General features: G+C 37.0%; 1 protein-coding gene across 17 annotated transcripts in view; it reads right to left on the bottom strand.

The window, feature by feature from the left end:
* Nucleotides 1-15,032: 15,032 nt before the first annotated feature.
* LOC108698051 (slit homolog 2 protein) overlaps nucleotides 15,033-25,455 on the bottom strand; it is a 198,125-nt gene continuing 187,702 nt past the window's right edge. For 8 of the 17 annotated variants that reach the window (XM_041588212.1, XM_041588218.1, XM_041588217.1 and 5 more), the window contains 5 exons: nucleotides 21,321-21,475; nucleotides 20,132-20,420; nucleotides 19,753-19,964; nucleotides 17,887-17,974; nucleotides 15,033-16,531 (listed from right to left, as the gene is read on the bottom strand). In XM_041588212.1, coding sequence (XP_041444146.1) covers nucleotides 16,366-16,531; nucleotides 17,887-17,974; nucleotides 19,753-19,964; nucleotides 20,132-20,420; nucleotides 21,321-21,475 — 910 coding nt within the window. In that variant the 3' untranslated portion in view covers nucleotides 15,033-16,365. The remainder of the gene's footprint in view (nucleotides 16,532-17,886; nucleotides 17,975-19,752; nucleotides 19,965-20,131; nucleotides 20,421-21,320; nucleotides 21,476-25,455) is intronic. The other 9 variants (XM_041588214.1, XM_041588226.1, XM_041588236.1 and 6 more) reach the window with 2 other exon arrangements.

Below are 25,455 nucleotides of genomic sequence, written 5' to 3'. Positions count from 1 at the left end.
CTACATCCCTACTAACAAGTGGTGAGTTTAGGGCCGTTTGGATGGATACAAAGACAAGGTTATGAATGCATGTTGCACATTTCATAATGACATATGTAACAAATATGGTGTCCGCAGATGGAACTGCTCACAAACATCAGATGGAACATTGAAATTCTACAGGGTGCTCTTCTGTTAGCATTGAAATGAACTAAAAAACGTGTGTACCATTTAATACACAAGGGGGCAGATTCACTCTATTGACGCTAGCGACGATTCACTAGAAATCCCATACACAGGTATATCGCCAGTTTACTAACAGGCATAGAGGATAATTTGGTAGCGAACGAGACCGGTGCTAGTGTTCGTTTGCACCCCATCGCCAGGCGATTTTTCCTCTGGCGAACGGTCGTTACTCCGCAAATTCACTAAGATGTGAATTTTACTGAACATTACCTTTCGCCAGAGTTTACTTCTCCACCTCAGACCAGGCAAACTGATAAAACGCAGTAGTGGTAACGAATTTGCATTTGGTGAAGGGGCGTGGAGTCTGGCAAATCGGTCACTGGCGAAAATTCGCCCTTTTGGGACTTTGCCCCAATGACATTGACTTCCTACGCTGGCTATGTTGCGGAGTGCACATTTGTGTTACATACTAACAGGTGGAAAAATGTATCTCATTCGAAAAATGTAACATACATTTAATTATCTTTCTTATACCCCCACATCACAATCCCTGTGGAATGAAAAGTGACATTGTACAAAAACATTGATTGCCCAGAGCTGGAAGGAGCAACAAATTCATTCATAACAGCTAAAGGCTTGAATCAATTGCACTTAGGTGCCAGCATTTCTGAAAATCACGTTGACATGTTTTACAAGTTGTAAATTTCAACTAAAATGTATAACAATAAAAACAAGCACTGTCAGCATATTATTATATTGATTCTTATTTGTTATGGCAATATGGCGTAGACTGTATTTTGTAGTTTATTAAAATTGAAAATGAATAGAGCAATGCAGTTTTCATTTGCGAATCTGATCCACTATTTTCTGAAACTAGATGTGATCACGATGATTCTGTTTGAGTTTTTCCCGATTGAGGAAAAAATTCACTTGAGTTTTGCCCCAATTTTTTTAAAATCAATTTAGAAAATGGATAAATCAACATGTAAGACATCAAAATTAGATGCTCACTCCTCATCCTCCTCTACCTTTTTATGAAATCAGTATTAACTATTCTCTCTCACTAGATATATCAGCTGACCATGTGTATGTATTTATTTTACATGGACCTATTCTAAGCAGCGGCGTACCTTTCCGCCCCCAGCAAAATAAATCTTTGGAGCGGCCAGCACAAGCAGTTCCTCCTCTCTTACCTGCTTGCGGCGTGACTACTTTTTTACAAAGTTTAAGGTAGGAGAGGGGCCAGCGAAAGGGTAAATTTATCCCCCCCCCCTTGGTCCCCTTGTTGCCTGGGCCCTCAGTGGGGTCTGCTGTATACATCGTTATGTCACTGCTTCTAAGAAACTTTTCAACTGACTCTCATTATTTATTCTGTATGGTTTTTGAATTATAAGTAGGGATGGGCGAATTTTTTCGCCTTGTTTCACCTCAAAAATGCCGCCCATAGACTTGTATGACGTCAGACGTCCAAAAAAAAGACGCGCGGCAAAAAATTTCGTTGCGCGACAAAATTTTTTGGACACCCATTAAAGACTAATGGGTGTCGGCGACATTTCGCTGTCAGCAAATTTTTGGCGATACGAAACAGGTTAAATTCGCCCATCCCTAATTATAAGCAGGATCGTAGTAGGCTGGTGGGGCACTGGTAAAAAACCCGGTGGGCCCATGGCCTCGTGGTACCTGTGGCCCCCAACAACCCAGGTTTCGTGGTGTGCAAATCTATTTGCTGTGAATTTCCACATTTCACCACCGGCAAATAAATATGCAAATTTGCAGCGAAAATTTTCCGGCGATGATTAACAGACGCCCACTGACTTTAATGGGCATCAAATGTCGGCAGCGTCAAAATGTGCATTTCACTAATTTTCCACACGTTTCGCAAATTTTGCAGGAAATTCATTAAATTCATGTCGAAGCAAAACAGAACATATTAGCCCATCTCTACCCAGGTTTGCTTCCTACTGTGAGCGGCCATCGCAGCCATTGCATCAACAAAGTGTGAGGTGGGGGGTGGAGCTTGTGACTCAGTGGGGGGGCCCCCAAGCGGCAGCCCCCCATGGGCCCCAGACACCCCAGACCAGCACTAATTAAAAACTGTCTCCTATTTATGTTTCATTATGACTTGCAACCTAACTGACTAGTTGGTAGGATAATCAAGCCCTATCTGTTCGGTGCACAATTAAAAAAAAAAAAAGAAATATAAAAAAAGTGATTAATTGCAGGTAATTGTACAATAATGCAATCTTCATCATACAAATAGTTAATTCTGAACTGAACTTTCCCTTTAAATTATATTTTTGTGGATCTAACATTAATTGATGTAAACGTGTCCTCTGTGAATCTTATTTTTAGTGAAATTCAGAGGATTAAATTACTAAACAGATTCGTATTTTGCTATGGTTCTGTCTGTAAATAGTCATTTACCCCCATAGGGTAATATTAATGCTGCAATACTTAGCCCTTTTCATGCAAACAGTAAATACTGTATTTCAAAGTAAAACAGACTCCTGTGCTTATAAATAACTTGAAATATATTTGGGCTTTAACATATTGCCCTGATTTTACATTATTATTTTTTTCCTGGTCCCCAGAAAAAATGTAAAATGGGGGTTCTACTGTATAAGGAATTTATTTTGTTAATAGTCATATTTAAATATTTTTTCAAGGACTTTTTTTAATAAACCTTTTTATTCAATTCAGTTATTAATTTCTTCAGTTTTATGGGGTTTTTTTTAATTACAGACTTTGGCCCCTTGGGGGCACTGTTTATCTTTAGAAAGAGCAGGAACCTGAATGCATCTGGGATTTAATGTTGCAAGCTAACCACATATGACATTTTATTAATGTGCAATGCTTTTCATGGAGTTTAAACTGTGTAATTTAAAATGTGCAGTTTTTACGAAGATTAAATTTTACCTCCTGAAAATAAACTCTAGTTTTATTAACTAGAAGGAAATATGCTAATACCCAAAGGATTAAAGTGCTTGCATGTCTGTTTTTGTCTATACACTTATTGCTTTTAGTATTGAAAGGAAACTTTAAATAGACAAAAAAAATATTACATTTTTTATTAATAATAGTAATAATAATTGTATTATCACAGGTATGGGAGCTGTGAGCCAGAATGCTGGAGACCTGGGGTTTTCTATATATGAGGTCTTTCTGTAATTGGGATTGCATGCCTTAAGTCTACTAAAAGATCACGTAAACATGAATTAAACCCAATAGGCTGGTTTTGCTTCCAATAAGGATTAATTATATTTTAGTTTGGATTTTAGTTTGGACAAGCTACTGTTTTATTATTACAGAAAAAAAGGAAATAATGCTTAAAAATCTGAATTATCTGATGAAAATGAAGTCTATAGGAGATGAACTTCCTGTTATTTGCAGATTTCTTGATAGCGGGTTTCCAGATAACGGATCCCTTATCTGTATTATGATTATTATATGGGATGGGATCCGTTATCCAGAACCTGTTATCCGGAAAGCTCCAAATTATGTAATGGCCATCTCCCATAGACTCCATTATAATCAAATAATCCAAATTTTTTAAAACTATTTACTTTTTCTCTGTAATAATAAAACAGTAGCTTGTACTTGATCACAACTAAGATATAATTAATCCTTATTGGAGGCAAAACCAGCCTATTGGGTTTATTTAATGTTTACATGATTTACTAGTAGCCTTAAGGTATAAAGATCCAAATTATGGAAAGATCTATTATCCGGAAAACCCCAGGTCCCGAGCATTCCGGATAACAGGTCCCATTGCATTACTATTAGCATTTTTTAAATCTTAATACTGGTTCAGTTGTTTTAGTCAGATGTAATAAGGGTATCTCCTTGCACAGTGGTAGCAATTTTTTTTTAAAGAACAGGGAGCCCCATTCATTCATTGGGTCCCCATATTTTAGGAACTTCTGAACCCGGGAACAGAGGAGATGCATCTTCTGGAGTTCTAAATGTCATCTCACTATATGGCATGTCTGATGAAAAAGACTGGGTTAGGCAAATGCCACAAAAACACTGCATGTCTGAATACATAATGCTGAGGGTAAAGTTTGGTGAAGGAGGAACTATTGTCCAGGGCTGTTTTGGTTTAGCTAAAGTCATAATAACTCAGGGGTGCCAAAAGTTAGGCACTCCCATGTGATTGTAATCACTTACTTGATACCTTGTTAGCAGAAAACTGGGCTGTGGTTCTTCCAGCGAGCACCATGGAGCAATCCTTTTTCCTCAAAATCCTGTGGCAGACGCATGTGCAGAAGAGCTTAAAGGAGAATTAAAGCCTAAAAATGAATATGGCTAAAAATACAATATTTTATATACTAAACATATTGCACCAACCTAGTTTCAGCTTGTCAATAGCAACAATGATCCAAGACTTCAAACTTGTCGCAGGGGGTCACCATCTTGGAAAGTGTCTGTGACACTCACATGCTCAGTGGGCTCTGAGCAGCTGTTGAGAAGCTAAGCTTAGGGCTCGTCACTAATTATCCAGCAGAAAATGTTGTTGGCCTGTGATATAAGCTGATGCTACAGGGCCGATTATTCAATTCTGGTGCTAGTTGCACTGATTTCTGTGATGCCATGTAGTAATTATCTGTATTAATTTCTAATCAGCCTAATATTGTGACATTTCTATTCTATGTGTACTGTATATTGTGAGTGGGCCCCTAAGCTCAGTAAGTGACAGCAGCACAGAGCATGTGCAGTGAATCAGCAGAAAAGAAGATGGGGAGCTACTGGGGCATCTTTGGAGACACAGATCTTTATTTCTAAAGGGCTGTGGTTGCCTCGGGCTGGTACAGAAGCCCAACCATAATGTACAACATTTCTAGCCTGATTCTTTAGTTAGGCTTTAGTTCCCCTTTAATAGTTGGCTTTTTTATTAAACTTCGATTTTTCACTGCACATGCGCACCCGTCTGAACAAAGAAGAAGCAGGAAGAGGATTGCTCCATGGTGCTCTCTGAAAAGAACCCAGGGCTGCAGTTTTCTGCTGACAGAAACGCCGACCCTGGGTTTCAGGTACTCAGAGTTAGGGGCATATTTATCAAGGGCTGAATTTCGAATCTTCGAAATTTGAATTCATAAAGACCAACCGAAATTAAGTCTAAGTTTTTTTTTGGTCGAATAGGTCCGTTTTCGATCGCATAGGTCCGTATTTGGCCGAATTCAAATCGTATGAATCGAAGGAATAGCTCATTCGATCGAATTTAACTTGAAGTTTTTCCACCAATTGACTCCAAATATGTTTGGAGTTCATAGGCTAAAACATCAATTCTGCAGGTTTTAGATGGTGAATGGTCGAAGTCGAATTTTTAAAGATACAGTACATAATATATTTAGATATTCGAATTTTCGAATTTTTTTTTCAAATTCGAATAGAATTTGGACCATTCCCTAGTCGAAGTACACAAAAAATAGTTTGAAATTAGAATTTTTCTCATTCAAAAATTCCCCTCGATCTTTGATAAATCTGCACTTAATTGTTGCCTTTTCTTCTGCTTTAAGGCCCCTTATTCACTGAAAGCAAACCTTCACTCTGCAGTATACATGGCAATTCTTGACAATTTCTTGCTTTCTAAATTCGTCTTTTAGTAAATAACCCCATTGAGTTTTTTCGAGTTTCGCCGTGCTTTCAAAGACCTCTAAAACCACTAAAATCCGACCTTCAATAAATAGTCCTCCCGGAGGTAAGTGCATTATTTTTTCTCCTGCGCTTTAATCGATCTGCTGAATCCCAACACAAGTTCTAGATTCGGTTTATCCCTATTTATTTCATAACCTTTACAGAGAAATTCCATAAGACTTGGACATCATACCGTATGATGATTTTCATGTACAATTCGGCAGAAGATATGGTGGATCAGCATTTCTTGTTTAAATCCTTGTGCTTTATGTTCTTGGATGACATGCAGTGAGACATCTATTTCATGAAAAATTGCCCCTTAGCAACCCTCTAAATGTAACTATTACACACCGAGCAACCTTTCCTTCTTTAAGACACCAAAGTGCTAAAATTCGAGCACAATATATTCCTGCTGAAAATGATAGATCAGTATTCAAGGTCAACTTGTCAAATGCACGGACTGACAGCTCTCTCGAGTATTAGAATGCCATTATGTTGCTCTTTGATCTTGTACTTTTTTGTGAGCCTTTTTAATCAATTAACCATGAAACTACTCAGCTTGCCTTATTTACTTCATATAAAACCACTTCAGTCTGGCTGACATATTCTACATTATACATCAAAGATAACATGAAACTCTGTGTCCAACAGAGATAATTATGGAGCATTTTTTATTACCTGGGAAACAAAAAAAAAAATCCCTCTGACATAGATGAAATATATTTTCAAGTTCTGGAAAGATAAATCCTGTGGCTTTAAACTGTAGTTTTGCAGATGTGCATTGCAGCCTTAAATGGTTTAGATTGGGTTCCCTTATAGCATTCTACTGCTTGTGGAATGTGGAAATTTTTTTTTTCTTAGAAAACTATTTTTTTATTTGAAAGAATAATAAACACATTTTAGGTAATCATTACTTATTTATATAAGTAATTTATAGACCAGTGGTTCAGTCATAGTTCCAAAAATTACTAAATCACAAAATACACACTCACCTCGAATCTCACCCTTACTGGTCATCAAGCTGGATATTCAGGTGTATCTAGAAGAGTAAATGACCACTCTCCCCAATTCACACTGTAGCTGGCCATCAGCCTCAGCCCCATGATTTGAGAACCACTGGCCGAAGCAATGGTGCTCCTCAGTATGGCCCTTGTGGTATTGTAACAAGATTTATCCATAAAACCCCAGGGTTCAAGCTACATACCTCCCAACATTTTGGAAATAAAAAGAGGGACAAAAAAAGTTGTTTTTTTTGACCATGCCCATTTTTGTGGCCACACCCCCTAATTACCATGTTTTTTTTTTTTTGCAAAATTTGGCAGGTTAGGAAAGTTTGAATATATTTCTGTGTTTTTTTTTCAGTTATTACAGTTTTGCTAATGAAGGTGAATTGCCCTTTAAGCTGTGAGTCTAACTTCTCCCAAGGGAGCTGTTATCTTATATAGTTACAATTACTTATTTGCTTATTTTGAAATTGTTACAAAAGTATCTTATCTTCTGCTGTGGCTATTCTGGGCTCTCTGCCAAAAGCCAATTAAGTTAGAAACATTGTTTCTTTTTCTGGCTGTTCAGTGCAGAGAAAAACGTGACTTTCCAGTACAAACGAGGGACTGTGGGTTGAGCTTTCAAAAGAGGAACTGTCCCTCTAAAAACGGGACAGTTGGGAGGTACAGTATGTAAATGGTCCTGCACCAGTTAGTAAGTTTCTGGGCTCTCTGCCAAAAGCCAATTAAGTTAGAAACATTGTTTCTTTTTCTGGCTGTTCAGCGCAGAGAAAAACGTGACTTTCCAGTACAAACGAGGGACTGTGGGTTGAGCTTTCTGGGCTCTCTGCCAAAAGCCAATTAAGTTAGAAACATTGTTTCTTTTTCTGGCTGTTCAGCGCAGAGAAAAACGTGACTTTCCAGTACAAACGAGGGACTGTGGGTTGAGCTTTCAAAAGAGGAACTGTCCCTCTAAAAACGGGACAGTTGGGAGGTACAGTATGTAAATGGTCCTGCACCAGTTAGTAAGTCCCATACCTATACAATAATATGTTCTCTTTTGGTTTCACTGGTCTCTTTTTTAAGAACCCCAATGTCTTGTGCTTTGCAGGTTTTTTATTTGAAAAACAACTGGCCTTCTTGAATTTCTTTATGGCTTGCATTGTAGTCTAATGGCTTGGTAATTTACCCTATATTCCATATATTTAAAAGACCACTAAGTTTGCCCAAGAGCAGTAACCCATAGCAAAAATATGGGATAAAGATGGGATCCGTTATCTGGAAACCCGTTATCCAGAAGCTCTGAATTACGGAAATGCCTTCTCCCATAGACTCCATTATATCCAAATAATTTTTAAAAATGATTACCATGTATTTGATCCCAACTAAGATATAATTAATCCTTATTGGAAGCAAAACCAGCCTATTGGGTTTATTTAATGTTTAACTGATTTAGTAGTAGACTTATGGTATGAAGATCCAAATTCCGGAAAGATCTGTTATCCAGAAAACCCCAGGTCCCTGGAGAACAGGTCCCATACCTGTAGTTCCTTTTATTACATATGGGTGTTAATCAGGAACTAACTTTTCTTCAGTTTGTGTACATTTCTTTTTCTAACACATTGTGAATAAAAGTCACTGGTATTCAGGCTGAAACAAATAGATGACTGCAAGGAATCTAAGGGAGCATTGTACTTTTGTACAGTAATAATTCAACGGTGCCATGTAAGGATGTCAGTTTCTAATCTTTACAGAGGGAAAGCTTAAGGAATACAGATAACCCACAGCCCTTTTAAGACTAAGGTTATGTTATTCTGCAATATCCTTAATACCAAGGGAGAAAGACAGTTAAGAACAGGGCAAAGCTATTAAGTTTCATGAGCCAACTCAAGATAAAAGGGAAAAAAAATTCAATAATTCAAACCAGAAACAAAGGCTTTCACTGGATATCAGTATCATTCTAAGCAATATTCAAGTGTCCCATTGCCCCTGGGTCTACGGGCATTTCCATATTTTAAGAATTTGAAGATGTAGTTGCAGGTTAGGACATTTTGAGAAGTAAAGTAGAAGTGAGTCCTTTTCACAAATGTTTTTGTTTCCTAAGGCAGAGTATTCATATTGCCTTCACCTTTATTTCTTCAGTGAATGTGTTAATGCCCTAAAAAATGCTAGTGAGGAGTAATGATTTACAGTTGTTCCATAACAATTACCTCTATTGAAAGCTTCATTGATCCTATCTATGGTGCAATCGACAGAATAACAAGCCAACTACCAAATATTTAAACCTTCAGTTCTGCTCCAATGCTCATTCAAGGGGCAGAGCAGAGGTGTTTAATTACTTATAAAACTTCTAATTAGAATTTGCTAATGTCCATTACAGGACTGTGCACAATTGTAGCCTTTAATTACATAAAAAATATAGTTTTGGTCACAGTCTTAGAGGTTTATTTACTAAACCCCGAATGCAATTTTTTCAGGAATTTATTAAACCCAGAGGATGGAAAAGTCTGAATCTGAAAATCTGGCATATAAGTCAATGGGAGATGTCCCAATGATTTTTAGATGTGTTCTGGGTTACGTGCATTACCCCGGGCAAAAATCTGACTTTTCGGGTGAAAAATCCAAAAAAATCGGATGAAAAATCCAAAAAAAATCGGATGGGAAATCCAAAAAAACCCGCAAATTTTCAGGACAATTTAATAATAAATAAGAGTAAAAAACCAGAGCGGATTTGATCAGAGTTTGTAGCAGAAAATATTGAGATGTGTGTTATTGATAAATAACCCCCTAAGTCTTCATGAAAAACATACATTTAGAAGTTCATAACACAATATTATCCGATCCACATATGCTTCATAGTGTTGAGCATCATCGTTACAATACCAAACGGGTTAGATCCTACTCCAGCAATAGCTTCTAGTCCACAGGGGTTTGGTTCATAATAAAGTCCATATTAATACTACTGTGGATCTGGTCACCATAGAAAAAATGTTTCTGTTAAATTACATAAAACAGGCTTCGCTCAATGTGGTATTCATTCTATAAGGTTCAACAGTATTTAACCTTTTCAGTCCAGCACTCTTCTGCCTGTAAGTGTAAAGCCTTTCTATTAGCAACTCTGTTAGGAAGCTTAACCTCCTTTAGTAACTCCCATTATGTAGACTGCAGGATCAAAAAACAGAAGCATGTTCTTCTTATTTCTCAATAAAGGTGGAGGCACTGAGTTGTGATTTATCCTATTTCTGAACATATATGTATATATAGAACTGAATGGATATGTTCACTGTTAAGGAACCTGATATAAACCTGATATAACCTGATGTTTGTTCTATAACACCATTTGGTTTGGGGGTAAGTAGAAACATCTGTCTCTTCCCATATTGCCCCCCTACCCCTAGAAATTATTATTGGGCACATGTTTGGGCTCTTCAGTTACAAATCAGAAGTGTGGTGAATCCAGCAGCCATGAGGAAGAGGTTCTAAGGTTTATCAGATGCCAATGGTAATACAGGGGGAGGGTCCAAGATATGTCATTGATATGTTGTATCAATCCATCCCCTTATGGGCCCCCGCTGGCCCAGACCAACTACCCTGATCTGCCGCCCCCCCCCCCAAGAAAAATGATATGCAGCACGTGCGGCGGACGCCAGTGTTCGCGCATGTGTGTGGTGCCCCCAGAAGTTTGTAACCCGGTGGGCCAATCCTTCAGTCTGACCCTGATCCTCCCTGACTTGAATTCTAAAAATATCAGTTATTACAAAGTGCAAATATACAGGTATGAGACTTGTTATCCAGGATGATTGGGACCTGAGGTAATGTAAACATTAAATGAAATAGGCTGGCTTTTCTTCCAATAAGGATTATCCAATAAGGATTAATTATATCTCATTTTGGATCTGTTTTATTACTACAGAGAAAAAGGAAATAACATTTTAAAAAATGTGAATTATTTGATTATAATGGAGTCTGTGGGTGATGTCCTTCCCATAATTTGGAGCTTTTTAGTTAACAGGTTTTCAAATAACAGATCCCATACCTGTATTCAGTTTAAAGTGGACCTGTCACCCAGACACAAAAAGCTGTATAATCAAAGCCCATTTCAAATTAAACATGAAATCCAATTTCTATTTTTTATTAAAGCATTCATAGCTGTTGTAAGCTCATTTAAAAATCTCAGCTGTCAATCAAATATTGTCTGCCCCTCCTCTATGCCCTGGGTATAGAGGCGGGGCAGACAATTACTTTTACTTTCCATTCAGCACTTCCTAGACATCACTGCTCTCCCCACATTCCCCCATTCTCTTCATCATTTAATTGTGTAGCAAGGGCATGGAGCTAGACATCAGGTCCCCCATTCTGGTGCACAAACAAGATTCTGAGATGATGCAAGTCTTGTCTTAATAACAGTGTCCGCAAAATGGCTCCTGCCTGCTTGCTATAATTATGAATTCCCAGACTGGAGGAAACAAGATTCAAATCATTTATATAGTGTAATTAAAGTTAATTTTGCTTGACTGATGTAGGATTATGAATAATTTTTTTGGGTGACGGGTCCCCTTTAACCGACTCAGAGAACTCATAAAACTCAAGCAATATTGTATATGGGCTGCCCTAATATCAGTGATTGGCAGCACACGCATAGCTTGTGTGCCCTATTTTATGAAAAGGCGCTGGTCAGTTTTACTTGCCCTTTATTAAATGTACCTTAAATTTGGTGACCAGTTACATAAGCAAATGAAAAATTAAAAGCTACTGTTAAAATCTCATTGTAAAAACAAAAAACATATCACAATATAATGTTTGGGTAAAGTTTTTCTTTCTTTTGTAGAATGTAAAATGCAAGTTTTTTTGCATCTGTAACACCAGTGGCGTAACTATAGAGGAAGTAGAGCCCTCGGATGATTTGTACATTGTCAGTTTTTTATCATAGAGGCACAAGCATTTTCACTTCATCTTCATTCTCTTTGAATAAACTAGAAAAAAAAAATTAAGCATTTCTTTTCCTTGCCAAGTGCCGAGAAAACATATCTTTATTCGATCCACATTAACATAGATGGCAAAGCATCTAAGGCCGTTGCTTTAATCATTAGCCAAGTCACAATCCTTCTATGAAACAAATCAGGATAGACTTTTTGCATTTTGTTCTCAATATTTTCAAATGATTGTGTAAGTAAATAAATGTGACATGTACTATGCATACATATGGCATTTCTTACTTATTTTAATTAAATAGACAACTAACATAATAAGTAGGAAAAGACAAATGTCCATAAAGTTCAACCTTTCAAGCCTATATACTGTATAAACTGCTAGGTGATCCAGAGGAAGGCGAAAAAACCCATTTGACGCCTCTCCAACAGACCTTAGTTTAAAAAGGAGTCATTTGTGAGGCACTGTATCAAATGCCTTGAAAAAATCCAAATAGATCATATCTGCTCCCCTGCTGTCCATAATCTTACTTACCTCATCATAAAAAGCAATCATATTTGTCTGATATGACCTATCCTTCATAAAGCCATGCTGATTGCTGCTCATAATGCCATTCGCTAAAACAAAATTTTGAATGTGATCCCTTAACAAGCCTTCAAATAATTTGCCCACCACAGATGTCAAGCTTACTGGCCTATAATTGCCAGGCTGAGATCGTAATCACTTGTCAAATATTGGAATGACATCAGCTTTTTTCTAATCCGTAGGTGCCATAACAGATAAAAGAGTCTGTCCTTCCGAAACAAAGTATAGCCACTGTTATTAACTGCCCAGTCATGCAACTCATTCAGCCATGTTTTGGCAACACCAAATAAGTATGTACTTTTTTTATACCATGGAGTAGAATCACGAGCACACTAAAACATAGTAAGCTTGGTGTGGAGGGTTGACCACCTTCCATTCCAGTCTAAGAATATGAGCATTAAACCAGCAGAACAGTGATTTATATGTGAATCATGTAATAAATTAGTCAGTTGCAATTGCTTTATTGTGCTGGTTTTGTGCTTTATTTCTACTATGTACTTATTTGCACAGAACATCAATTCTCTTCATTATTACCTTTATAATTTTTATTTGGAGCTTGTCTTCTATATGGAACACTAATCCTCTGCAAATTGCTTCCCATGATATGAGTGTGAAACTTCAAAAATATGCCAAAAATATGTGCCAAAGGACTTCCCAAACATTCATACATTTTTCGAGAACTGTTACATAAGTGAGTTTATATTCAACCCCAAAAGACAAGTGGTTTCCTATGGCCCAGGGCTTGCATTTAATTACTGGATGAGAAGATTTAGAGGAAACAATCACAACAGAACTTCCCACCCACTCTTGCTAATAGAAAGGAGCTAGGGTCTGTCTTCCACCTTGAATGGAACAACCATTGATTAACAGGTGATCTAGAATACCATCTAGTTTCTGTATTGACACACTCCTAACAACTCATCTCTAGAAAGTAGCCGAACGTATCTACATCATAGCTATGAACTAATAGATTGGTTTGCAGGCTGACATCACATGGGGGGGCTATTTATGATTGCTTGAGCTTTTGGCCTTGAGCAATCATCAAGAAAACAGACTTTTCATATAAAGAAAAACATTGGGAGCTTTCAGGTGCTGAAGATTTTCTGCTTTAGAGAAACCTCTCCAGTAAGAATTACAGAAATGTACAAGTTTTTTAAGCTCAAAACCAGCGGGAACTAAGTAAATTCACGTCGAATTTATTAAACCAGGAGGATGGAAAAGTCAGAATTAGAAAATCCGAGATCTCAGACCTGTCGAGATTGCATATAAGTCCACTTAGACTGTAAGCTCTACGGGGCAGGGACATCCTTCCCAATAGGGGCAAATTCACTAACTGGCGAAAATTCGCAAGTGCTGGTTTTGTGCACATCGCAACACTTCGCCAGGCAAAAATTCGCCTGGACAACGCTAATTCACGAAGATCCGAAGTTGCGCACAGGGTACCGAACGCTGGCAAAATTACGCTTAGCAGTTCGAAGTTACACTAGCGTTGGCTAATTAGCAGTTAAAGTACAATGGCCATATATGCTGCAGCAAATACATTACACTACACAAGGCCAGGGAACCTTAATAAAATTATATAAAGTTGTTATATTGCCCTACACATGTGCCCACAATATAGTTTAGATGCCATATGTTAGCAAATGTAGGGGGGTAGAGGGTACCCCAAAAAAAGATTTACGATCTTTTTCAGTCTATCACCCTTTAAATAGGAAAAAACGCCAGCGTTTTTTGGGATTTAGAAAAATTTTCCACTTTTTTTTGAGGAACTCCTATCTACTCTATTGCACTTCGCCTGGTCTGAGGTGGTGAAGGCAAGTCTGAAGATCGAGGTAACGTTCAGTAAAATCAAAAATTTTGTGAATTTGCATAGTAACGCTCTTTTGCCAGACCGAAAATTCGCCTGGCATTAGAGTGCGAAGTTGCGCCAGAGTCTATCACCTTGGCGAAATTATGCCAGCTACCGTTAGTAAATCGGCAAAGTGCCGAAATGACGTCACGCTGGTGAAAATGTAATAATAGTGTAAAAAAACCTAAGCAGATTTGATTGGGAGTTTGTATCAGAAAATGTTAAGATAAAATCGGACTTTGATAAATAACCCCCTAGTTGTGGAGACAATTTAATCCCTGTCTGTCACTAAATCACAAAAGGACAAATAAGTTCTAAATGTAAAGTCATATCTGTTTAATTTACAAACATCAGTTGCGATACTGATATCGCACACGGCATTGTACATGCACACCTAACTTGCTTTTTTTTTTGTAAAAAAAAAAAAAAAATATATATATATATATATATATATATATATATATATATATATATATATTCACAGTCCCAAGGTGCACACCGTTTCCATGGATAAGAACCTGTGTGCCTGCCAATGTGTTATAAAATCCAAAGTAAAAGAAAGCAGCACTCACAGGGTTAGCAAAAAGGTTCAAAAATAGAAAGAATCTTTATTGAATCTCAACGTTTTGATCCCTTCGTCAGGAAGATCCCCGTTTGTTTTTCCCTCCTGACGAAGATCCCTGTGGGGGATCGAAACGTTGACTTTACTTTGGATTATATATATGTATATATATATAAAATAAACAAAACATATTGAACATAATATCTGCAATTTTTTTAGAGTGCCCTGGGTATCAATTTTATTTCTAGGAAAAGGAGCCCACTACCAACATAATCAATTGTATACTGGAGTTTAGCAGCAGCATATTAACATGAGGACCACAGGGTACTATAGTAGTTTTATTAAAGGGGAACATAAAAAAATCACAGTATTCTGCTCTAAAAGAAACATAAACTTTATAGCAATATTGATTTGGAGAATTTCTGTATTAAAATTTCTTTTCCAGTACACAATTTCAAATTTCACGTAAACATAAAATTATATTATGTTTTGATTCTGAAGCTTCCGTGCGAAGAGACATTTTTGTCTTTTGTAAAGTTGTGAGTTCTTCAGGTATAACGTCTCTGCAAAAACGTAATCCAACAACCACAAGTGAACGATCATCAGACGGAACATATTAGCCTAAGACATTTCACTTATGTTAGTTCTATTACAAAATGTAAAGAAAAATCCTGACTTTGAGTATTCTTTATCAAAATAGAAAAATATCAGGATCATTATAAATTAATATATTTATATATATATTAAAACATCCAAAAAACAGTTTAAGGGAGAGCCTAGAAATGTTAAGGGTGCTGTACGTTGATACAATAAATACATATCTTTCAGTCTGAATACTGCTTTAAAACGTGTACAGTTGTTCCTAATGGTAAAAACTACCCAACATTTTATTCTCTAATGAGCCAGTTAACATTATCTTACAAAACAAAAATAATACTGGTAAAGGGATTGTTGAACACTTGTCAGATGCTTGTGCTATCGTTTCACATGAACGTAATCAATATCGGAAAATCAGTGGAACTAAATTCAAAGTCCAAATCTTGATTCTTTTCTGGATTCACTGGAATGTTTGCAGTTTCTCCAAATGGCTACGCCGCTCAGTCATCACATATAAGAATAAAAATATTTTGATCCCTCGTCGTTCACAGCTTTTCCTTTGTCACATTGGTGTGGTACTCCAATAGCTGTGCCAGTATAGAACTGGAAATGGTGATATGTAGTGGCCAATTTCACAAGCCTTTTTTTTTTGTCCCAGCCAAATGATTACTAGTTGTATCTTCAGCGTGTAACTGTGTCCGAGAGACATTGCATTACCCCTTAATGAAGCTGAATCTCCATAGAATTTTTTTTAGTTCCTATTTCAGCTCCTCTTATTAAAAGTTCAGGCATCAGCAATTCATTCTCTTTTTTTTTTTCCATTTTCTTTTTTTTTAAGACTGAGGAAAATTCTCTCTCATAATAAAAATAAGTCTGCTTCTGTATTTTACAATATAATTCAAATATTTCCACTATGAAACTTTAATTAGTCCAACATGGTCAATAGGTATACAACATTTTCAAAAGACTTGTGGTGTTTACATGTTTAGGAGGGGCACTTTGTACAACCGCACTTTATGACTTTCTCAACTTCGTCCACAAAGGATGAACCATCTGTGCATTCAAAAGCATATTTCCGCCTTTTGCTCCTCAGTGGTCCACAGCACTGACCATTTGAGCACCCTCCTTTGCATTCTAATCTGGATACCTTCTCGGTCGTCTGGCAAGCAGCATAACCTTGCTGCCTTTGGTAGTAATCTCTGATCCGTTCCCCTCGGCAAGAGATTTCTGGAAAAAATAAAAATGTGTATGCATTATATATAATAAACAGGGCTCACTTTATTTATATGGTAGGGTTGATGTTACGGATGAAGCAAATCTCTGTATCTTATACATATTTACTAAACTCAAATTTATCTCATATTTTTAGTAATCCAAGCTCGACCAAACTCCTATTCACGGTTTTATCTTATTTATCAATAAAATACTCAAAAAAGTGAAGTCGAAAGGTATAATTTTTTCGGCCAAATTGCTCATTTTTTTGGTTCACATCCATGCTGCAGCTGAGCACTAACACCTCTTTAAACAAAACAGTTTTAAATACAACACATTGATCTACACTAGGGGCTGATTCATTAAGGGTCGAATATCGAGGGTTAATTAACCCTCGATATTCGACTAGGAATTGAAATCCTTCGACTTCGAATATCGAAGTCGAAGGATTTAGCGCAAATTCTGCGATCGTACGATCGAAGGATTATTCCTTCGATCGAACGATTAAATCCTTCGATTCGAAGGATTTTAATCCAACGATCGAAGGAATATCCTTCGATCAAAAAAACGTAGGAAAGCCTATGGGGACCTTCCCCATAGGCTAACATTGACTTCGGTAGCTTTTAGCTGCCGAACTAGGGGGTCGAAGTTTTTTTTAAAGAGACAGTACTTCGACTATCGAATGGTCGAATAGTCGAACGATTTTTACTTCAAATCCTTCGATTCGAAGTCGTAGTCGAAGGTCGAAGTAGCCCATTCGATGGTCGAAGTAGCCCAAAAAATACTTCGAAATTCGAAGTTTTTTTACTTCGAATCCTTCACTCGAATTTAGTGAATCAGCCCCTAATAAATGTGTAAAACCGTTAAACTATTTCCTGACAGTCAAAACATGCTAATATTCATATTTGTGGGAATCCTTCAGGATTTCTCACATCAAAGTTTAGTAAATGTTATTGTTTCAGAAAAAATTGATATGGTATCTAAGTAACATGTCACTATTATAGTGACAGCAAAATTGTATTTTTCTTTTTCAAATGCAGAATTCAACCCAGTTTTCATAACCTGAACAGCTGGTTCTGTTTACAGCAAGGCAACTGTTCCAGAGAGCATGCAATTTTATTTATTAGCATTTTTGTTCTATACTATTCTTCAAGTAACATTCCATTAGCTTCATAAATTACTCCTTAAAAAGTTTTTAAAGATCCAAAATGAATCATCTGTACTCCCTAACCCAACTATGTTTTCCATTGTGCAACCACAGTGATATTGAAATTCAACTGAAGCAAAACTCAAAGGAAGACACTGATATGAGGGGGGGTGAGACACCAGGACAGAATAAAAGATGAGTCCAGAGATAGTGACCATCTCACCTGTGGAATTCGTTGGGATAAATCAGTGAAAGCTGAAGGGTGAAAAGCAAAGTTTGTGATAAAGCTAAGAGTAGAATCATTGGCTTCCCTAGTTGGGAAAAATAGAAAATTGATATAGAATAGCCAGAACATATCAGGTTAAAGATACTAAGTGAATTTGAAAATATGAATAAAAAGACTGCAGAGGTGAACATTGGGGTACATTTGAATGAATCAGTTTCTTTCCTTCCTTTAATTTACTACATTTTAAACCACTATTCCATATGCATTGCATATACAACTTGTGTTCCATGATTGCAAAATATTTGTGCAATAGGCAAAAACTTATGGATATGTCAGTCCATTGTTTAGCATATTGTTATCCAGGGTGAGACTGGGGGTCCCCCACTGCCAATCACGTTTCTCTGGCGGATGCAGCAGGAAGGAGCTTCCAAATCGTGGATCTGGGCCGGGTGCCCAGCGGGTTTCCTCCCGGTGTCCCGTCGGCCCAGTCTGACCCTCTTGTTGTTCAACATTGAGAATAAATCTATAACCTATACTCACACACATGGAATATATAAATGATATATCAATTTAATGTATGCAGTTGATTTTTATTCATATTTTCCTTAGTATGAATCAGAAAACAGGTTTTATCACTAGTGATGGGCGAATTTATTCGCCTGGCGCGAATTCGTGGCGAATTCGCGGTGAATAAATTTGCGAAACGCCCGCGAAAAAAAACGGACGCCGGCGCCATTTAGCGTATTTTTCGCCGTTTTGCAAATTTCGTGCGAATCTTCCGGCGAAGCGAAACAGCGCAAATTCGCCCATCACTATTTATCACCATATAATTATATTTTCATGTAAAGTTAAATGTTATAAATAACGTAGATATTTCTTGTGGAATTGAAATGCCCTGAGACGGTTTACAGCAGTACCCTGAAGGGTATTTTAAAACTACAGCCAAATGGTCAAATGTTGTCCGAGACATCATCATTGCTTCAAAGTACATAAATTGAAACTTCTTGGCCCCAATTACCATATAACATGGCATTCACCGTTTATACCTTCCTCAGTGCAAAACTTACAACCTCTAGTACCTGACAGAAAATGTTGTGCTTCATTGTTGTATCAACTACACTTGAATTCTGGAAATAAATGTTGCATTGCATGAAAACACATGCAAAACATACACAATTTCTTTTAAATTTTCAGACTTCAAAAACGATCCATTTTGTCTGTACGGGTACTACTACTTGCATGTCTGCAAATGCAACCCAACATTTATGGGGTTATTTACTAAAACTTGTGTTTTTCTCATATTTTACCAGAAACAAACCCAACTTAACTCCCATCCACGAATTTGGCTAATTTAATTAATAATTAACTAAAAAAAAAAAAATCAGATAATAAAAAAAAACTTGAACAATTTGAGTTTTAATGAATACCTAAAATTCTTTTTGAGTTTAGGCTTAAAATTTTAATTTACCGAGTTTTCGAGCGAAAATCAGAGTCAATCACCCCAAAACACCCGAAAATCATGGAGGCAAAAACAATTCTTCAAATGGTTAAATGGATCTCTGCCATTGACTTTTACATGAATTCAACAGCTTTAGCTGGAGTAATTTCGGATTTGGATTTTGTGTTGCTTTGGCGCAAAACAATGAAAAAAACCTCTAATTTTTAAAGAAAACAAAACTCAACCTTTAATAATCACAGCAGAGACCTTTCTGCCTTCAAAATATGACAATATATATTTACCTTGAGCTTTGGCAAATCTAATAGGTGTTTTTACACTTCTACCAGTCACTAACATAAAGCATGGTAGTGTCATTTAAAAAAACAAATTGCATAAATATTTTAGCGTCTGAAGGAATTATTTACCTTTATCACAGCTGTCTCCTGTATAACCACTGTTGCATTCACAATATGCTTTTCCTAACCCCGAAAGCCTGCACTTTCCATGTTTACATTTAATGGATTGGCAGGGATTGGGCTGATCTTCAGCTTCATCACAGAGAACTCCCACAAAGCCTTGAAGGCACTTACAACTATAAGAGAATGAATTAATCGGGAGGCATGTGCCATGGACACACCTACAAGATAAAAAAAAAAATTATTTAAACCTTTTGCACTGTTTTATTTTTTTACAAAGGGTTTTGATATGCTAGGCGATTTATGGCGTTTAGAAGAAACCCATTATTATTCATGACAAATAGCACAATAAATCAATGGATACTGATTCCAAAAAAACAAAACGTACTTGTTTCCCAGACAGGGATCATTGGACTGGATATCACAGAGTTGTCCTGTCCATCCTCCTTCACATTCGCAAGTGAAGCCAGCTTGGCTTGTAGCCAGACATGTGCCATGGACGCAGACTTTTTTATGGCACGGTTCACAGCCGGGAAGAACTCCAGCTTGTAGATTTAGCTTTCTGAAGTCCTGTAGTTCATTATTGATGTATAGGTTCCTAATACAACCTTGGAAGTTGGTGCCATTTTTACTTGAAGACTGTCGAAGACCTGCAATGTTGTTTTTCAGGGGCATACCTAGAATGACGGATGAAGGGTTAGTACCATGCGTGTACCCCATCCAACAGTTACCTACTGCAGGGAATCCACAATTACATTCTAAAGCATAGATTTGTAAAGTTAGGGGCACATTTACTAAGCTCGAGTGAAGGATTCGAATGAAAAAAACTTCGAATTTCGAAGTATTTTTTTGGGTACTTCGACCATCGAATAGGCTACTACGACCTTCGACTTCGATTTGAGCGATTAAAACTAAAAATCGTTCGACTGTTCGACCATTCGATAGTCGGAGTACTGTCTCTTTAAAAAAAACTTTGACTACATACTTCGGCAGTTTAAACCTACCGAGGTACAATGTTAGCCTATGGGGACCTTCCCCATCACTTTTCTAAGCTTTTTTTGATCGAAGAAAAAGCCTTCGATCGATCGCTTAAAATCGTTCGATTCGAACTTTGAATGATTTTTACTTCGATCGATCGAACGATCGTAGGATTTGCGCTAAATCCTTCAAATTCGATATTCGAATTTGAAGGATTTAAATTTGAGGGTCGAATTCGAGGGTTTATTAATAGGGATGGGCGAATTTTTTCACCTCGTTTTGCCGAAAAAAATGTCGCCCATAGACTTGTATGGCGGCGTGCGTCAAAATATAAAAAAAGACGCGCGTCAAAAAATTTCGCCGCGCAACAAAATTAGATTTGACGCCCATAGACTTTAATGGGTGTCTGCGACATTTCGCCGGCGGCGAATTTTTGGCGAAGCGAAACGGGTCAAATTCGCCCATCCCTATTTATTAACCCTCGATATTCGACCCTTAGTAAATGTGCCCCTAAGTGTTCACTTTAAAATTGTTATTGAATAACTTGAACAACAATCATATTAGTTTATCTAAAATAACATCAGGAGAACATTGTTTACCTCCTATGTAAAGGGTGGAGTCAACACTCAATAACGACTGTTTTGGTAAATTGGTAATGGATTTTGGGGTTCCTCCGTCAATGATCAGTGACAGTGTTTGATCCAGGTTAACCAACTCCACCACATGGAAATTTCCATCATTTATTGTCTCAACGCTTAAAAAAAAAAAAGAAAAGTAGGAAAAAAGGATAAGTCATACTGTACAAAACAGTTACTTTCTTATCTAATCATTTTCAGTTGGTATTACAGGAAACCCATTTCCTTGATAAAACAATGATTCTTTGATTAGAAGAATGTGAATCATCTTGGGAGGATTTAAATCCTATACAAGTAAATGTAATTTACTGTCTTTAAATCTATTTGGGAAATGGTTAGAAGTGATTGCCGGTGATTCACAGACTAATTTTTTTTTATAATTCTGACTTTCAAATAGACTTATGATTGTAAATTATTTTAAATGCATTAAGTCTATCTGTTAAGGAACTCCTCTGTGCTTCCTTCTTTTGATTTCCTTTGTACTAGGAGCCAGCCAGGAATCTGAAGATGTTATTGTGTAGATTGCCTTCCGTCATTATTTGACTTTTATTCTCTTGCTTTTTTTTTGTCACATTAGACTTTATTTTTGTAAAGATCATATTTTGAACAACAGAAAGAACAAATGCCTGCCCTTTTATTACTCAGTTTTATGGAAACCGAAGCAGCACCTACATTTGCGGTTTTAGCAACACAAAATGGGGCAAATTCACTTAGATTCGTAGTTGCGCCAGGCGAAACTTCGCCGCGCTTCGCCGCACTTCGCCAGCCATAGTTTCGACAGCGCTCAGCAAATTCACTAAAATCCGAAGTTGAGTACAGGGGTAGCGTAAGGTTGCGAAGTTGCGCTAGCGTTGATTCGCTAAGTGAAGCGAAGTTACGCTAGCGAAGGTTAATTTGCGTACGGCGCCAAATTCAAATTTCAATGGAGGAATACGTATCAGCACTACAAATGCCTAGAAAACCTTCAAAACATCAAATTTTATTTTGCCCTACACATGTGCCCACTGTCTAGGTAAGTTGCCATGAGTCAGGAAATGTAGGGGGGAAGGAGGGGAGCCCTAAAAAATTTTCGATCTCTTTCAGCCTATCAGCCATAATGTAGAAAACACGCCAGCGTTTTTTGGGACTTAGAAAAAATTTTGACTTTTTTTGAAGCAATCCCTATCTACTCTATTGCGCTTCACCTGGTCTGAGGTAGAGAAGGAAGTCTAGCGTAAAAGGTAGCGTTCAGTACACTGCGCGCGTTAGTGAATTTGCGTAGTTACGTCTGTAGCGAAAATTCGTCCGGCGTAAGGGTGCGAAGTAACACTAGCGAATCTACGCCAGCGTTCGTTAATGAATTTAATGGTAGAGGAGTTGCATAGTTATAGCTAAATTTCTGTTGAAAACAATAGATCTGAGATTGGATCGTCAGGGATTTTGAAGAAACAGAATGAATAATGTGCAGTCCTGATAGTCACACATTGAGTAAACAGTTTATCCAATGTGGTCATTTTGAGTGGCTAGACCCCTGGAATGTGTGGGGGCTCCCATACAAACATTTTTGAGCTATTGAGTCTGGAATCGCTATAATCAGTTGGATTAGAAGACTACAAATCACTTTATGCAAGCAGAACAATCAATCATAAGGCCATGACTCTGCACTATTTTCTATAGCTATTTTAGGTTTTCAGGAATTTATATTAAAGGTCCCTTTAATCAGTTGCTCTCAGCACTGAAATGGGGTCGCTTAGCTGTCAGCCTTGTTCATATATTCTGCAATTGATGAGAATGTTTTTTATAAAGGTTAATGATTTGTGGTTTTACAGTTTACATTCATAAATGGAGAGACACATGTATCTTAATGTTGACAACCTTAGGCAAGGCCTATGATGAACAGACTATATACTAAGGGAATTGGCACTGGATACCTTTATGTTATTTGGCGTACTTGCTGTACCCTTTAAAAAAAAAAAAAAATGATAGTCTTTTTCAACATGTGGGGTATGAGATCATTACAATGTGTTGTACCACCTTTACACCATTATATCCCTACATTTGGGGGGTTATTTATCAAGGTCCGAAATTATCTCAATATTGGCTGCTAAAACTCCAATCTAAGCCGCTTGGGTTTTTAACGCTTATTTATTATAAAATTTTCCCGAAAATTTGCTTTGCTTTTGCGTTTTTTTCAGAGGTTTCACTTGATTTTCACGATTTTTCCGGGGTTTTCACCAGAATGGTATGGCACAAGACCCAATGCACATAAATAAAATCATTGGGACTTCTCCCATAGACTTATATGCAACCTCAACAGGTCTGAGATGCCGGGATTTCAGATTCAGAGTTTTCCAGCCTCGGGGTTTAATAAATTCCGAAAAATTTGTGAATTCTTAAAAGCCGATTTTAATAAGCAGTATCAATCTTACAGCACAATGCTAGCAAATTTTTCGTGATTTTTGTATTCGGGGCTTAGTAAATATTAAGCAATATGAATCTTACAGCACAATGCTAGCAAATTTTTCGTGATTTTTGCATTCGGGGCTTAGTAAATAACTCCCTTGGTGTAATTCTTTTGACTTCTTTTCACCAGAAAACTTTGGGGTATGGCACAAGACCCAATGCACATAAATAAAATCATTGGGACTTCTCCCATCGACTTATATGCAACCTCAACAGGTCTGAGATGCCGGGATTTCAGATTCAGAGTTTTCCAGCCTCAGGGTTTAATAAATTCTGAAAAATTTGTGAATTCTTAAAAGCCGATTTTAATAAGCAATATGAATCTTACAGCACAATGGTAGCAAATTTTTCGTGATTTTTGCATTCGGGGCTTAGTAAATATTAAGCAATATGAATCTTACAGCACAATGCTAGCAAATTTTTCGTGATTTTTGCATTCGGAGCTTAGTAAATATTAAGCAATATGAATCTTACAGCACAATGGTAGCAAATTTTTCGTGATTTTTGCATTCGGGGCTTAGTAAATATTAAGCAATATGAATCTTACAGCACAATGCTAGCAAATTTTTCGTGATTTTTGCATTCGGAGCTTAGTAAATATTAAGCAATATGAATCTTACAGCACAATGCTAGCAAATTTTTCGTGATTTTTGCATTCGGGGCTTAGTAAATAACTCCCTTGGTGTATTTCTTTTGACTTCTTTTCACCAGAAAACTTTGGGGTATGGCACAAGACCCAATGCACATAAATAAAATCATTGGGACTTCTCCCATCGACTTATATGCAACCTCAACAGGTTTGAGATGCCGGGATTTCAGATTCAGAGTTTTCCAGCCTCGGGGTTTAATAAATTCCGGAAAAATTTGTGAATTCTTAAAAGCCCGCTTTTAATAAGCAATATGAATCTTACAGCACAATGCTAGCAAATTTTTCGTGATTTTTTGCATTCGGGGCTTAGTAAATATTAAGCAATATGAATCTTACAGCACAATGCTAGCAAATTTTTCGTCATTTTTGCATTCGGAGCTTAGTAAATAACTCCCTTGGTGTATTTCTTTTGACTTCCCAATGAAGATATATTTTCAGGAGCCTAAACATGTACATCATTTAGGGTGCCAGATGTAACAATTGCTCCCCACATTTGACCACATGACATTATTATTTGACGCTTATGAAAACTAACTATTAAATAAACTTAAGTTCTATTTACGGTACTTAAATTTTGTGATGTGCGATAACTGTAAAAAAGAACTGATTAAAAACAGAACCTCTGAAAATGTCTGTGATATAAATAAATTCAAAGGGCACGATGCTCATTTGAAATTCCTATATTCTTTCTGGTCGTAGACTTGTAATATTACAATATGGATGCGATTTCCTTTTATTAAAGAGGCAAGAGGTTTAATGGAAAGTCTAAGCAACAAAGAATTCAAAAGTCGAAAGCAAATGCCGAGAGCAGAGATCTGTTGCAGATGGGTAAACAATCTGGAACTCATCTACTATATCATACAAGCTGAGTAATTATGTTATTATTATGATATAAATATGTAATCAAGGCTGAGCTTAGAACTTTGACCAATAAATCTTTGTATTAATAATAGATAAAGTATTGTTATAAATGATAGATCTGGATGATGGTTTCTTTATAAAAATACA

Source organism: Xenopus laevis, chromosome 1L (assembly GCF_017654675.1).
Source record: "Xenopus laevis strain J_2021 chromosome 1L, Xenopus_laevis_v10.1, whole genome shotgun sequence".
NCBI lineage: Eukaryota > Metazoa > Chordata > Amphibia > Anura > Pipidae > Xenopus > Xenopus laevis.
The sequence above is the reverse complement of the archived record's forward strand: the minus strand, read 5'-3'. Positions and strand labels throughout refer to the sequence as shown.